General features: G+C 39.0%; 1 protein-coding gene across 1 annotated transcript in view; it reads right to left on the bottom strand.

The window, feature by feature from the left end:
* Positions 1–15,904, bottom strand: part of LOC124257131 (neurogenic locus notch homolog protein 1-like) — a 103,722-nt gene that overhangs the window by 75,972 nt on the left and 11,846 nt on the right. Inside the window, exons 3-4 of the mRNA XM_046691121.1 lie at positions 1,945–2,061; positions 457–588 (exon numbers count right to left, since the gene is read on the bottom strand). Of these exons, the coding sequence (XP_046547077.1) occupies positions 457–588; positions 1,945–2,061 (249 nt within the window). The remainder of the gene's footprint in view (positions 1–456; positions 589–1,944; positions 2,062–15,904) is intronic.

Genomic DNA, 15,904 nt, shown 5'->3' with positions numbered 1-15,904 from the left:
GGGAGATATAGGGAGTACATGAGGGTATTGTGTTATGTCTGAATTTGCTAGTAACTAAGTAGATAGACAAAATCGTTTATTGAGACATTTCAGATTAAACATTTGGCCTTATATGCCAAAGAAGAAGGGGGCTGACAAAGGAAAAAAACAAAACAAAAATAATATAATGCCCGCACAAGGCGTAGGATATGTTCATTCAAGGGGAAACAAGAGGAATTCGTTTCTGATTGGAAGTGAAGCGCGACGCACAGACCATTATCTTCAAGTCAGTAGCCTGATTCACTCTCTCACACTGATGTAGTCGAATAGTTGGCCTTACCAATGTTCCATTTGTCTCCTGTATAAGCGTTTCTGTACACTCATGAATATTAAGAAAATCTGTAATAATTTTTATATATGATTTCTTAATTATGCCGTTGAATTATGATTCCGTTTGTAGTTGTGCTGTAGTCTTACCAATGTTGCATCTGTCTCCTGTATACCCGTTTTTGCAGACACATGAGTATGAAGAGCTTCCATAGTAACTGCGACTGCGTGTGCAGTTTCCGTTAGCACCGCAATCGTTTCCTCCAATAGTGCAGAAAGGCTCTGTAACATATGCAACGAATTTATTTCAGTTACATTTGCAAAGACATCCTGTAAGAGGCACAGTCAATCTGGACACTCTCACTTATTCTGCTAAGTGTGTTAAAATGTAATTTGTGTCTTTTTTTTAAAGCCACACTCAACAACATATCAACTGTGTGACGGCTGTTTGTAAGCCATCGAGTCTGGACCAGAAATTCCAGTGACATCATGAGCATCGCTCCACGTAACTGAGATACGATGATATGGATCGTGTAAGAGTCACAATAAATATGGGCACGGTAATTTATTCTTAGAAAGTTACATTCAATTACATTTGCACATGTACACTGGAGAAGAGAGACACTATGACATGCATTGACCACGTCAGCAAGCCTGACAACCCGATCCCCTTAGACGCCTCTTACGACAAGCATGGGTTACTGAAGGTTCCAGCCACAAATGTGACTCATACTGAAACAATTTAGCTAGGAGGAGCACACAACTGGTCCCCACGTGTTCTCTGACTGCGTTACCCTTAAAATTAAGGGCACTATTTCACTTCTCTAAAATGAAATACTGCATTTATCTCAATAATACTATCAGCCCTCAGGGAAGCTATCATATTTTATTCCTGAAAGAAAATGAAAACACAACAACCCGTATTTAGATTACAATATATATTAAAAAGTGACCTCTGAATTAAAGCAACGTTGCATTAAATCGACACTCGTGCCCTCTACCGACCGAACATTATTTCAAGCGAATCCCATGAGCTATGTCCCTTGGAGCGCTCTTTACGAATATCATATTGATCTCTGTTTCTCTGTGTTTAAGCTTGTCGCCTCGAAGTTTCAGTTATCGATTTCAGGTGAGTTGTAAGGGGATAAGTTTTTTATTGCATCAATAGGAAGCTACAGTAAGTGCATATGCCCCAATATGTATAATATAGGCCAAGAAATTGTAAAAGTGTAAAAATTGTGCCTTTAAGTAGATGCTGGGCCATTGAATATAATCTCATAGCCATGTTAATGAATATATCATAATAAGTAGCCTTATCAACGTCGCATCTGTTCCCAGTGTAACCGTTCATGCAGACACATGACAATGGAGGGTCGCTGCTACTTCGTGTGCAGTTTCCGTTGGACCCACAATCGTTTCCTCCAACAACGCAAAACGGGGCTGAAAAAAGACTTATTGCATTGCATCTGACCACTGTCATCATCAGATCTGGACACAATAACATAGTCAATTTCCGCCTTGCCGTTAATTTCTAAATATGGATGCTTGCTACATTGTAAATCGCAACCAGCGTTTATCATTCAAGTTGGATACACCTGACCCCCACTTAAGCCAACAGTTTAGCTCAATTCTTCTCACCTGTTCTGCACTTTGGGCCAGTGTAGTCGTTCTTGCATTTGCAGGTATATTCTTCGGAGGATGTGTCACAGTTACCATTGTCGCCACACTCGTTTCCCTTAGCAGTGCAGATTGGGGCTGTGAAGATTAAATTAACCGTTGTAATCCTATCCGACCAGATCATAAAACTAACAGTTGGTCATCTGTGCCCAACATGTGATAAGAAATCAAACTATCACACTGTCACCCTGTCTACCATGTATACCAACACTCACCGGTCCTCCCACCAGCCACATTCAGTGGTTCACACTAATCTCTCTCTATGTCTCTGTTTCTCTGTCTCTGTCTCTCTCTGTCTCTCTCTGTATCACTCTTACCCTCCCCCTGCCCCGGAGACAGTGGTTCACACTAATATCACTTTCTCAACCTTCAAGTGGTTTACACTAATATATCTCTCTCCCAATCCAATAGTTCACCCTAATATATCTCTCTATCCCCATTCAGTGGTTCACACTAATATATCTCTCTCGTCCCATCCAATAGTTCACATTAATATCACTCTATCCCTCTAACCCCTACCCCATCCAGTGGTTCACACTAATATATATATATCTCCTCCCATCCAATAGTTCACATTAATATCACTCTATCCCTCTAACCCCGCCCCCATCCAGTAGTTCACTCCAATGTATCTCTCGCTCCCCATCCATTAGTTCACACTAATATAATTCTCTCCCCAATACAACAGTTCACACAAATATCACTCTCTCCCCACACCCAGTATATCACACTAATATCACTCTCTCCCCCATCCAGTGGTTCACACTAATATCTCTCTCTCCCCCATCCAGTAGTTCACACTAATATCACTCTCTCACCCCATCCAGTAGTTCACACTAATATCTCTCTCTCCTCCATCCAGTAGTTCACACTAATATCACTCTCTCACCCCATCCAGTAGTTCACACTAATATATCTCTCTCCCCAATCCAGTAGTTCACACTAATATCACTCTCTCACCCCATCCAGTAGTTCACACTAATATCTCTCTCTCCCCCATCCAGTAGTTCACACTAATATCACTCTCTCACCCCATCCAGTAGTTCGCACTAATATATCTCTCTCCCCAATCCAGTAGTTCACACTAATATCACTCTCTCACCCCATCCAGTAGTTCACACTAATATAACCCCCTCCCCAATCCAACAGTTTACACTATTATCACTCTTTCCTCCCATGCAATAGTTCACACTAATATCACTCTCTCCCCACATCCAGTATATAGTTGTGACATTTTTATTTCGCCAAAACAGAAACCTGGATAGGCGAACAAGCCTAGTGGCTTATATAAACGCCGCTTCAGTACATTGTTGAAAATTAATAGCTTGATGCATAAATGAGATACATGTAATTTGACAACAAAAGAATAATACCGCCGTAACAAATAAATGATTGAGTAACAAATATGTTCGTTCTGGTGTTGGTTATGCCTAGCAACGAAATGGGCTGCCGCAGAAAATCACGTTACATTTAATTTGTCTTACACTGAATATATATGTTGAGGAGATAATCACTGGAAGCGGTTACTTTTAGAAATGAACTGGTGTAATTACTTAAGAATGTCACTATTAGTTGAGTTATTCAATGCACCGTTACCGTATAAAGTAGTTTTAACATCATATCCTTGAATATAAAAATACACAGTAGTTCTTAAATTTTGATAGTTCCGACATATAAAGAGGTAGTGAATAATCTTCGTTATAATAACCTCATGAGCACCTGGGCGTGTCCGATATATGCCGATTATATCTGTCTGCGGTTAGATCACTACAGCCGAGCCTGAGGCGACAATGAATGATTTGACAAAATCTAGTTCCAAAATTCAGATCAAAGTAATTGTGAGTTTCTGTTGTGCTTATCATGGTTTTAAATTGATTCAGGGAAATAGCGTTAACACCTCCATCAGGCAATGAATTCCACGTCATAATCGCGCTCGGTAAAAATGATTGAAAATATCTTTGCGTTCTACAATTAATAGTTTGAATGGAAGTACTATTTCTAAGCTTATAGTTGCTTTGTTCGAGTACTCTACCTGGTACAAGATCGTTCAAATAATCAGGAGGTACATTTTCTAGAAAGTTATGAGTTTAGAGCGATGTCGTCTTTCTTTTAGTGTGCTATAATTAGTTTCCCTGTATATTTTATCGTGACTGGTGCCACCGCTTATAGTTCTTAAGGCGTCTAAATGTACATTTTCCAGTAAAATCCCCTGTTCAATCGTACAATTATCCCATATATGACAGCAGTAATCTAAAAGTGGTAAGACAAAGGAGTTGTATAAAGTATTACGCATTTTCCGAGATAAACGACATTTCAAACTTTTTTGGACAATTGATCATTGGACTAATTTTCTTTATCATGTCACCTATACGAACTTTCCAAGAACAATCGCTTTGAAGTGTTATACCTAAGTGTTTATGGTTATCCAGTTCTTTAATAATTTCACCATTCATTAATAAGTTTGGTGTGACATAAGTTTGGTTTTTCGAGTGAATGTTATACTCCCAGTCTTATTAGGATTAAGTTGCCACTTTTTTAGCCCAATCTGACTATTTTGCCAAATTTTTAGTTAAAAATTGCGACTGCTGTAATATGATCATCTGTTATAGCATATATCGATGTATCATCAGCAAAAACGCGGATGTTACTATCTATACCATCCACAATGTCATTAATATAGATGATGAACAAAAGCGGTCCTAAAACGTAAACTTGGGGCCCGCGAGCTTTCACAACTTTAATATCTGAACTGTATCTATTTATTACCACTCTCTGCATTCTACTATCTAGATAACTTTCAAACCATTCCAAAAGTTCACCCCTTATATCGTAAGCATAAAGTTTATCAATAATGCCCCCATGCCAAACTGTATATCTAGTATATCACACTAATACATCTCTCTACCCTATCCAATAGTTCACACTACTATATCTCGCTCAACCCATCCAGTGGTTTACACTAATATCTCTCTCTCACCCCATCCCATAGTTCACACTAATATCACTCTCTCCCTCCACCCCCACCCCTATCCAAAAGTTCACACTATTATCACTCTTTCCTCCCATGCAATAGTTCACACTAATATCACTCTCTCCCCACATCCAGTATATAGTTGTGACATTTTTATTTCGCCAAAACAGAAACCTGGATAGGCGAACAAGCCTAGTGGCTTATATAAACGCCGCTTCAGTACATTGTTGAAAATTAATAGCTTGATGCATAAATGAGATACATGTAATTTGACAACAAAAGAATAATACCGCCGTAACAAATAAATGATTGAGTAACAAATATGTTCGTTCTGGTGTTGGTTATGCCTAGCAACGAAATGGGCTGCCGCAGAAAATCACGTTACATTTAATTTGTCTTACACTGAATATACTAGTATATGTTGAGGAGATAATCACTGGAAGCGGTTACTTTTAGAAATGAACTGGTGTAATTACTTAAGAATGTCACTATTAGTTGAGTTATTCAATGCACCGTTACCGTATAAAGTAGTTTTAACATCATATCCTTGAATATAAAAATACACAGTAGTTCTTAAATTTTGATAGTTCCGACATATAAAGAGGTAGTGAATAATCTTCGTTATAATAACCTCATGAGCACCTGGGCGTGTCCGATATATGCCGATTATATCTGTCTGCGGTTAGATCACTACAGCCGAGCCTGAGGCGACAATGAATGATTTGACAAAATCTAGTTCCAAAATTCAGATCAAAGTAATTGTGAGTTTCTGTTGTGCTTATCATGGTTTTAAATTGATTCAGGGAAATAGCGTTAACACCTCCATCAGGCAATGAATTCCACGTCATAATCGCGCTCGGTAAAAATGATTGAAAATATCTTTGCGTTCTACAATTAATAGTTTGAATGGAAGTACTATTTCTAAGCTTATAGTTTTGCTTTGTTCGAGTACTCTACCTGGTACAAGATCGTTCAAATAATCAGGAGGTACATTTTCTAGAAAGTTATGAGTTTAGAGCGATGTCGTCTTTCTTTTAGTGTGCTATAATTAGTTTCCCTGTATATTTTATCGTGACTGGTGCCACCGCTTATAGTTCTTAAGGCGTCTAAATGTACATTTTCCAGTAAAATCCCCTGTTCAATCGTACAATTATCCCATATATGACAGCAGTAATCTAAAAGTGGTAAGACAAAGGAGTTGTATAAAGTATTACGCATTTTCCGAGATAAACGACATTTCAAACTTTTTTGGACAATTGATCATTGGACTAATTTTCTTTATCATGTCACCTATACGAACTTTCCAAGAACAATCGCTTTGAAGTGTTATACCTAAGTGTTTATGGTTATCCAGTTCTTTAATAATTTCACCATTCATTAATAAGTTTGGTGTGACATAAGTTTGGTTTTTCGAGTGAATGTTATACTCCCAGTCTTATTAGGATTAAGTTGCCACTTTTAGCCCAATCTGACTATTTTGCCAAATTTTTAGTTAAAATTGCGACTGCTGTAATATGATCATCTGTTATAGCATATATCGATGTATCATCAGCAAAACGCGGATGTTACTATCTATACCATCCACAATGTCATTAATATAGATGATGAACAAAAGCGGTCCTAAAACGTAAACTTGGGGCCCGCGAGCTTTCACAACTTTAATATCTGAACTGTATCTATTTATTACCACTCTCTGCATTCTACTATCTAGATAACTTTCAAACCATTCCAAAAGTTCACCCCTTATATCGTAAGCATAAAGTTTATCAATAATGCCCCCATGCCAAACTGTATATCTAGTATATCACACTAATACATCTCTACCCTATCCAATAGTTCACACTACTATATCTCGCTCAACCCATCCAGTGGTTTACACTAATATCTCTCTCACCCCATCCCATAGTTCACACTAATATCACTCTCTCCCTCCACCCCCACCCCTATCCAAAAGTTCACACTATTATCACTCTTTCCTCCCATGCAATAGTTCACACTAATATCACTCTCTCCCACATCCAGTATATAGTTGTGACATTTTTATTTCGCCAAAACAGAAACCTGGATAGGCGAACAAGCCTAGTGGCTTATATAAACGCCGCTTCAGTACATTGTTGAAAATTAATAGCTTGATGCATAAATGAGATACATGTAATTTGACAACAAAAGAATAATACCGCCGTAACAAATAAATGATTGAGTAACAAATATGTTCGTTCTGGTGTTGGTTATGCCTAGCAACGAAATGGGCTGCCGCAGAAAATCACGTTACATTTAATTTGTCTTACACTGAATATACTAGTATATGTTGAGGAGATAATCACTGGAAGCGGTTACTTTTAGAAATGAACTGGTGTAATTACTTAAGAATGTCACTATTAGTTGAGTTATTCAATGCACCGTTACCGTATAAAGTAGTTTTAACATCATATCCTTGAATATAAAAATACACAGTAGTTCTTAAATTTTGATAGTTCCGACATATAAAGAGGTAGTGAATAATCTTCGTTATAATAACCTCATGAGCACCTGGGCGTGTCCGATATATGCCGATTATATCTGTCTGCGGTTAGATCACTACAGCCGAGCCTGAGGCGACAATGAATGATTTGACAAAATCTAGTTCCAAAATTCAGATCAAAGTAATTGTGAGTTTCTGTTGTGCTTATCATGGTTTTAAATTGATTCAGGGAAATAGCGTTAACACCTCCATCAGGCAATGAATTCCACGTCATAATCGCGCTCGGTAAAAATGATTGAAAATATCTTTGCGTTCTACAATTAATAGTTTGAATGGAAGTACTATTTCTAAGCTTATAGTTTTGCTTTGTTCGAGTACTCTACCTGGTACAAGATCGTTCAAATAATCAGGAGGTACATTTTCTAGAAAGTTATGAGTTTAGAGCGATGTCGTCTTTCTTTTAGTGTGCTATAATTAGTTTCCCTGTATATTTTATCGTGACTGGTGCCACCGCTTATAGTTCTTAAGGCGTCTAAATGTACATTTTCCAGTAAAATCCCCTGTTCAATCGTACAATTATCCCATATATGACAGCAGTAATCTAAAAGTGGTAAGACAAAGGAGTTGTATAAAGTATTACGCATTTTCCGAGATAAACGACATTTCAAACTTTTTGGACAATTGATCATTGGACTAATTTTCTTTATCATGTCACCTATACGAACTTTCCAAGAACAATCGCTTTGAAGTGTTATACCTAAGTGTTTATGGTTATCCAGTTCTTTAATAATTTCACCATTCATTAATAAGTTTGGTGTGACATAAGTTTGGTTTTTCGAGTGAATGTTATACTCCCAGTCTTATTAGGATTAAGTTGCCACTTTTTTAGCCCAATCTGACTATTTTGCCAAATTTTTAGTTAAAAATTGCGACTGCTGTAATATGATCATCTGTTATAGCATATATCGATGTATCATCAGCAAAAACGCGGATGTTACTATCTATACCATCCACAATGTCATTAATATAGATGATGAACAAAAGCGGTCCTAAAACGTAAACTTGGGGCCCGCGAGCTTTCACAACTTTAATATCTGAACTGTATCTATTTATTACCACTCTCTGCATTCTACTATCTAGATAACTTTCAAACCATTCCAAAAGTTCACCCCTTATATCGTAAGCATAAAGTTTATCAATAATGCCCCCATGCCAAACTGTATATCTAGTATATCACACTAATACATCTCTCTACCCTATCCAATAGTTCACACTACTATATCTCGCTCAACCCATCCAGTGGTTTACACTAATATCTCTCTCTCACCCCATCCCATAGTTCACACTAATATCACTCTCTCCCTCCACCCCCACCCCTATCCAAAAGTTCACACTATTATCACTCTTTCCTCCCATGCAATAGTTCACACTAATATCACTCTCTCCCCACATCCAGTATATAGTTGTGACATTTTTATTTCGCCAAAACAGAAACCTGGGATAGGCGAACAAGCCTAGTGGCTTATATAAACGCCGCTTCAGTACATTGTTGAAAATTAATAGCTTGATGCATAAATGAGATACATGTAATTTGACAACAAAAGAATAATACCGCCGTAACAAATAAATGATTGAGTAACAAATATGTTCGTTCTGGTGTTGGTTATGCCTAGCAACGAAATGGGCTGCCGCAGAAAATCACGTTACATTTAATTTGTCTTACACTGAATATATATGTTGAGGAGATAATCACTGGAAGCGGTTACTTTTAGAAATGAACTGGTGTAATTACTTAAGAATGTCACTATTAGTTGAGTTATTCAATGCACCGTTACCGTATAAAGTAGTTTTAACATCATATCCTTGAATATAAAAAATACACAGTAGTTCTTAAATTTTGATAGTTCCGACATATAAAAAGGTAGTGAATAATCTTCGTTATAATAACCTCATGAGCACCTGGGCGTGTCCGATATATGCCGATTATATCTGTCTGCGGTTAGATCACTACAGCCGAGCCTGAGGCGACAATGAATGATTTGACAAAATCTAGTTCCAAAATTCAGATCAAAGTAATTGTGAGTTTATGTTGTGCTTATCATGGTTTTAAATTGATTCAGGGAAATAGCGTTAACACCTCCATCAGGCAATGAATTCCACGTCATAATCGCGCTCGGTAAAAATGATTGAAAATATCTTTGCGTTCTACAATTAATAGTTTGAATGGAAGTACTATTTCTAAGCTTATAGTTTTGCTTTGTTCGAGTACTCTACCTGGTACAAGATCGTTCAAATAATCAGGAGGTACATTTTCTAGAAAGTTATGAGTTTAGAGCGATGTCGTCTTTCTTTTAGTGTGCTATAATTAGTTTCCCTGTATATTTTATCGTGACTGGTGCCACCGCTTATAGTTCTTAAGGCGTCTAAATGTACATTTTCCAGTAAAATCCCCTGTTCAATCGTACAATTATCCCATATATGACAGCAGTAATCTAAAAGTGGTAAGACAAAGGAGTTGTATAAAGTATTACGCATTTTCCGAGATAAACGACATTTCAAACTTTTTTGGACAATTGATCATTGGACTAATTTTCTTTATCATGTCACCTATACGAACTTTCCAAGAACAATCGCTTTGAAGTGTTATACCTAAGTGTTTATGGTTATCCAGTTCTTTAATAATTTCACCATTCATTAATAAGTTTGGTGTGACATAAGTTTGGTTTTTCGAGTGAATGTTATACTCCCAGTCTTATTAGGATTAAGTTGCCACTTTTTAGCCCAATCTGACTATTTTGCCAAATTTTTAGTTAAAAATTGCGACTGCTGTAATATGATCATCTGTTATAGCATATATCGATGTATCATCAGCAAAAACGCGGATGTTACTATCTATACCATCCACAATGTCATTAATATAGATGATGAACAAAAGCGGTCCTAAAACGTAAACTTGGGGCCCGCGAGCTTTCACAACTTTAATATCTGAACTGTATCTATTTATTACCACTCTCTGCATTCTACTATCTAGATAACTTTCAAACCATTCCAAAAGTTCACCCCTTATATCGTAAGCATAAAGTTTATCAATAATGCCCCCATGCCAAACTGTATATCTAGTATATCACACTAATACATCTCTCTACCCTATCCAATAGTTCACACTACTATATCTCGCTCCACCCATCCAGTGGTTTACACTAATATATCTCTCTCACCCCATCCCATAGTTCACACTAATATCACTCTCTCCCTCCACCCCCACCCCTATCCAAAAGTTCACACTAATATATCTCTCCCCCCATCCAGTAGTTCACACTAGGGGGCGGTGGGGTAGCCTAGTGGATAAAGCGTTGGCTCGTCACGCCGAAGACCCGGGTTCGAATTCCCACATGGGTAGAATGTGTGAAGCCCATTTCTGGTGTCCCCGGCCGTGATGTTGCTGGAATATTGCTAAAAGCGGCGTAAAACCAAAACTCAGTCAGTCAGTTCACAATAACATCAATCTCTCCCACTATCCAGTATATCACACTAATATTTCCTTCTCCCAATCCAATAGTAAACACTGATATATATCTCTTCCCCATGCAATAGTTTCCACTAATATGTCTCTCTCCCCCATCCAACAGTAAACATTAATATATATCTATCCCCCCATACAGTGGTTCACACTATTATCACTCCAGTAGTTCACATCAGTATATATCTCTCACCCAAATAGTCGTTCACACTAACATCACTCGCTCTCCGCATCTAGTAGTTCACACTAATTTATGTCTCTCCCCCATCCAGTGGTTAACAATAATATCACTTTCTCCCAATCCAGTATTTCACACTAATGTCAATCGCTGCCCGCATCCAGTAGTTCACACTAATCTCTCTCTCTCCCCCATTCAGTCGTTCACACTAATATCACTCTCTCCCACATCTAGTGGTTCACATTAATATCATTCTCTCCTCCATTCAGTGGATCACACTAATATATCTCTCTACCCCATTCAATCGTTCACACTAATATCATTCTCTCCCCCATCCAGCGGTTCAAACTAATATCACTCTCTCCCCCATCCAGTGGTTCACACTAATATCACTCTCTCTCCTATCCGGTGCTTGACACTAATATCACTATCTATCCCATCCAGTGGATAACACTCCCGGCATCCAGTGGTTCACACTATTGTCCCCATTCAGTATTTCACACTAATATATATCTCTCCTCTGTCTAGTGGTTTACACTAATATCACTCTCTCCCCCATCCAGTAGTTCACACCAATATATATGTCTCACCCATCTAGTCGTTCAAACTAATAACACTCTCTCCCCGCATCCAGTAGTTCACACTAATATCACTCTCTCCCCGGATCCAGTAATTCACACTAATTCAACTTTCTCCCCATCCAGTATTTTAGACTAATAGATATGTCTCCCCCATCCAGTGGTTTGCAGTATTATCACTCTCTCTCCGCATCCAGTAGTTCACACTAATATCACTCTCACCCCATCCACTGTTTCACATTAATATATATGTCTCCCCAGCCAGAGGTTAACAATAATATCACTTTCACACCATCCAGTATTTCACACTCACATCATTCTCTGCCCGCATCCAGTAGTTCACACTAACACATCTATCTCCTCGATCCGGTCGTTCACACTAATCTCACTCTCTCCCACATCCAGTCGTTCACAGCAATATCACTATCTCCGCTCATCCAGTAATTCTCATTAATGTCACTCTCTCTCTTTCCAGTGGTTCATAATAATATCACTCTCTTCCCGCATGCAGTAGTAAACACTAATATCACTCTCACAACCCATGCAGTAGTTCACACTAACATCACTCTCCCCATCCAGTAGTACACACTAATATGTTTTTCTCCCCGCAACCAGTAGTTCACACTAATATATGTCTCTCAGCTATGTAGTAGTTAACACTAACATAATTTCCCCTATACAGTATTTCACACTAATATCACTCTCGCCCAGCGTCAAGCAGTTCACAATAATATCACTCTCACCCCCATTTTGTCGTTCACACTAATGTCACTCTCTTCCCCATCCGGTAGTTAAAACTAATATGTCTCTCCCCCATTTCGCCGTTCACACTAATGACACTCTCTCCCCCTATCAATTAGTTCACACTACTATATCTCTCCTAAACCAATAGTAAACACTAAATATCCCCCATCCATAGGTTTACACTAATATTTCTCTCTCCCCCATCCAACAGTTTACAATTATATCTCTCTCTAGCCCCATCAAGTGGTTCACACTAATATCACCCTCTCAAATCATCCATTAGTTCATACGAACATATGTCTCTCCCTATCCGAAAGTAAGTACTAATACTAGTATATATATTTTCCCCCATCCAGTGGTTTACACTAATATGCCTCTCATCACCACCCAATATTTCACTGTAATATCTCATTCTCCAACCATCCACTATATCACACTAATATATCTCTCTCCCCACTCCAATAGTAAACACTAATATATATCTGTCCCAAATTAAGTGGTTCACACTAATATCACTCTCTCCTCCATCCACGTGTTCACACCAGTATATCTCTCTACCCCATCCAGTCGTTCACACTAATATATCATTCTACCTCATCCAGTCGTTCACACTAATATGTCTGTCTCCCCGCATCCAGTAGTTCACACTAATATATCTCTCCCCCATCCAGTAGTTCACACTAATATATCTCTCTACCTCATCCAGTCGTTCACACTAATATGTCTGTCTCCCCGCATCCAGTAGTTAACACTAATATCACCCTCTGAACCAATCCAGTAGTTCACACTACTATGTCTCTCTCGCTCATCCAGTAGTCCTCACTAATATCACTCTCTTCCTCATCCAGTGGATCACACCAATATATCTCTCACACCCATCCAGTCGTTGACACTAATATTGCTATCTCCACCATCCAGTGGTTAACACTAATGTCACCCTGTCAAAGCATCACCCTGTCCCCCATTCAGTGGTTCACACTAATATATATCTCCTTTCCATCTAGTCGTTCACACTTATATCAATCTCTCTCACATCCAGTGATTCACACTAATATCATTCTCTCACACATCCAATGACTCACACTCATATTGGTTCACATTAATATCACTTTCTTCCCCAATATATATCTCTCACCCATCTCCAACATCCAGTGCTTCAGACTAATATATTTCTCATCCCCATCCAGTGGGTAACACTAATACCACTCTCTCCCCCATCCAGTGGTTCACACTAATATATCTCTCTCCCCCATTCGGTGGTTCTCACCAATATATCTCTCTCCCCCATCCAGTGGTTCACATCAATATATCTCTCTCAACCATCTAGTCGTTCACAGTAATATCTCCCTCTCCAACATCCAGTGGTTCAAACTAATTTCACTCTCTCCCACATCCAGTGGTTCACACTAATTTCATTCTCTCCCACATCCAGTGGTTTACACTAATACCACTCTCTCTCCCATTCGATGGTTCACACTAACATATCTGTCTCACTCTCTGAAGTGATTTACACTAAAATATCTCTCTTCCCCATCCGGTGGTTGACATTAATATATCTCTCTTCCCCATCCGGTGGTTGACATTAATATATCTCTCTTCCCCATTCAGGTGGTTCACACCAATATATCTTTCTCAACCATCTAGTCGTTCACACTAATATCTCTCTTTCCCACATCAAGAGGTTCAAACTAATATGACTCTCTCCAACATCCAGTGGTTCACACTAATTTCATTCTGGCTCCGCACTAATGTCACTCTTTCCCCATACAGTGCTTAACACTAACATCACCCTCTCCCCATCCGGTTACTTCATGCACTAATATCCACTCTCTCCTCGGATCGAGTGGTTCGCACTATCTTTACGGTCTCCCGATTTCAGTCTTTCACGCTGATATATATCTCTCCTCCATCGGTGGTTTACACTAATATCATCTCTCTCCTCCATCCAGTAGTTCCGCACCAATATATCTCCCTAACCCATGTTGTTCCTTCACACTAATAACACTCTCTCACATCCAGTGGTTCACTTTAATATCATTCTCTTCCCATTCGGTGGTTCACGCAATATATCTCTCTCTCACCCATCTGAGTCGTTTCACATATATATCTCTCTCACATCCAGTGGTTCACACAGTAATATCATGTTCTACATCCAGTGATTCACATTAATATCGCTTTCTTCCCCATCCAGTAAAAGATCATACCAATATATATCTCACCCATCTCCAATATCCAGTACTTCAGACTAATATATTTCTCATCCCAATCCGGTGGATAACACTAATGCCACTCTCTCCCCATTCGGTTGGTTCAGACTAATGTATCTATCTCCCCGTTCCAGTGGTTCTCCGCCGTATATGCTCTCTAAGCCCATCTGGTCGTTCACTTCAATAATATATATCTCTCCCACATCCGGTGGTTTTCCAGAGCTAATATCGCTCTCTCCACGTCCGGCGGTTCACACTGGTTCATCATTATATCCCGTCGATTGGTTTTACGCTTCAATATCACTATATCTCCCATTCCGGGTGGTTCACACTGGCATATCTGTCGCACTTTCCTCTGGAGTGGATTTACACTAATATATCTCTTCCCCATCCGGTGGATTCGGCATTAATATATCCTCTCTTCCCCATTCGGTGGTTTCACACTAATATAATACCTCTCAACCATCCTAGTCGATTCCTACTAATATCTCTCTTTCCACATCAAGTAGTTCCACATAATGACTCTCTCAACATCCAGTGGTTCACACTAATTTCATTCTCTGCCACAACTAGTGTTTCACACTAATCCACTCTGTCCCCCATTCGGTGGTTCACACTAATATATCTCTCTTCCCCATCCGATGGTCAACACTAATACCAGTCTCTCCCCTATCCTTTGGTTCATCACTATCTATCCTATCCAGCGGTAAACACTCATATCACTCTCTTCCCCATCCAGTGTATCACAATAATATATCTCTCACACCGATCCAGTCGTTCAAACTAATATTACTCTCTCCCCCGTCCAGTGGTTCACACTAATATCACTCTCTCCAAGCATCCAGTGGCTCGCACTAATGTCACTCTTTCCCCCATACAGTGCTTAACACTAACATCACCCTCTCCCCCATCCAGTACTTCACACTAATATCACTCTCTCCTCGGATCGAGTGGTTCACACTATCTTTACAGTCTCCCATTTCAGTCTTTCACACTGATATATATCTCTCCTCCATCTAGTGGTTTACACTAATATCACTCTCTCCTCCATCCAGTAGTTCACACCAATATATATCTCTAACCCATGTATTCCTTCACACTAATAACACTCTCTCCCACATCCAGTGGTTCACACTAATATCATTCTCTTCCCCATTCGGTGGTTCACACCAATATATCTCTCTCACCCATCTAGTCGTTCACACATATATATCTCTCTCCCACATCCAGTGGTTCACAGTAATATCATGTTCTCCCACATC

Source organism: Haliotis rubra, unplaced genomic scaffold, assembly GCF_003918875.1.
Source record: "Haliotis rubra isolate DU_JTF1 unplaced genomic scaffold, ASM391887v1 Scf65, whole genome shotgun sequence".
Classification (NCBI taxonomy): Eukaryota; Metazoa; Mollusca; class Gastropoda; order Lepetellida; family Haliotidae; genus Haliotis; species Haliotis rubra.
The sequence above is the reverse complement of the archived record's forward strand: the minus strand, read 5'-3'. Positions and strand labels throughout refer to the sequence as shown.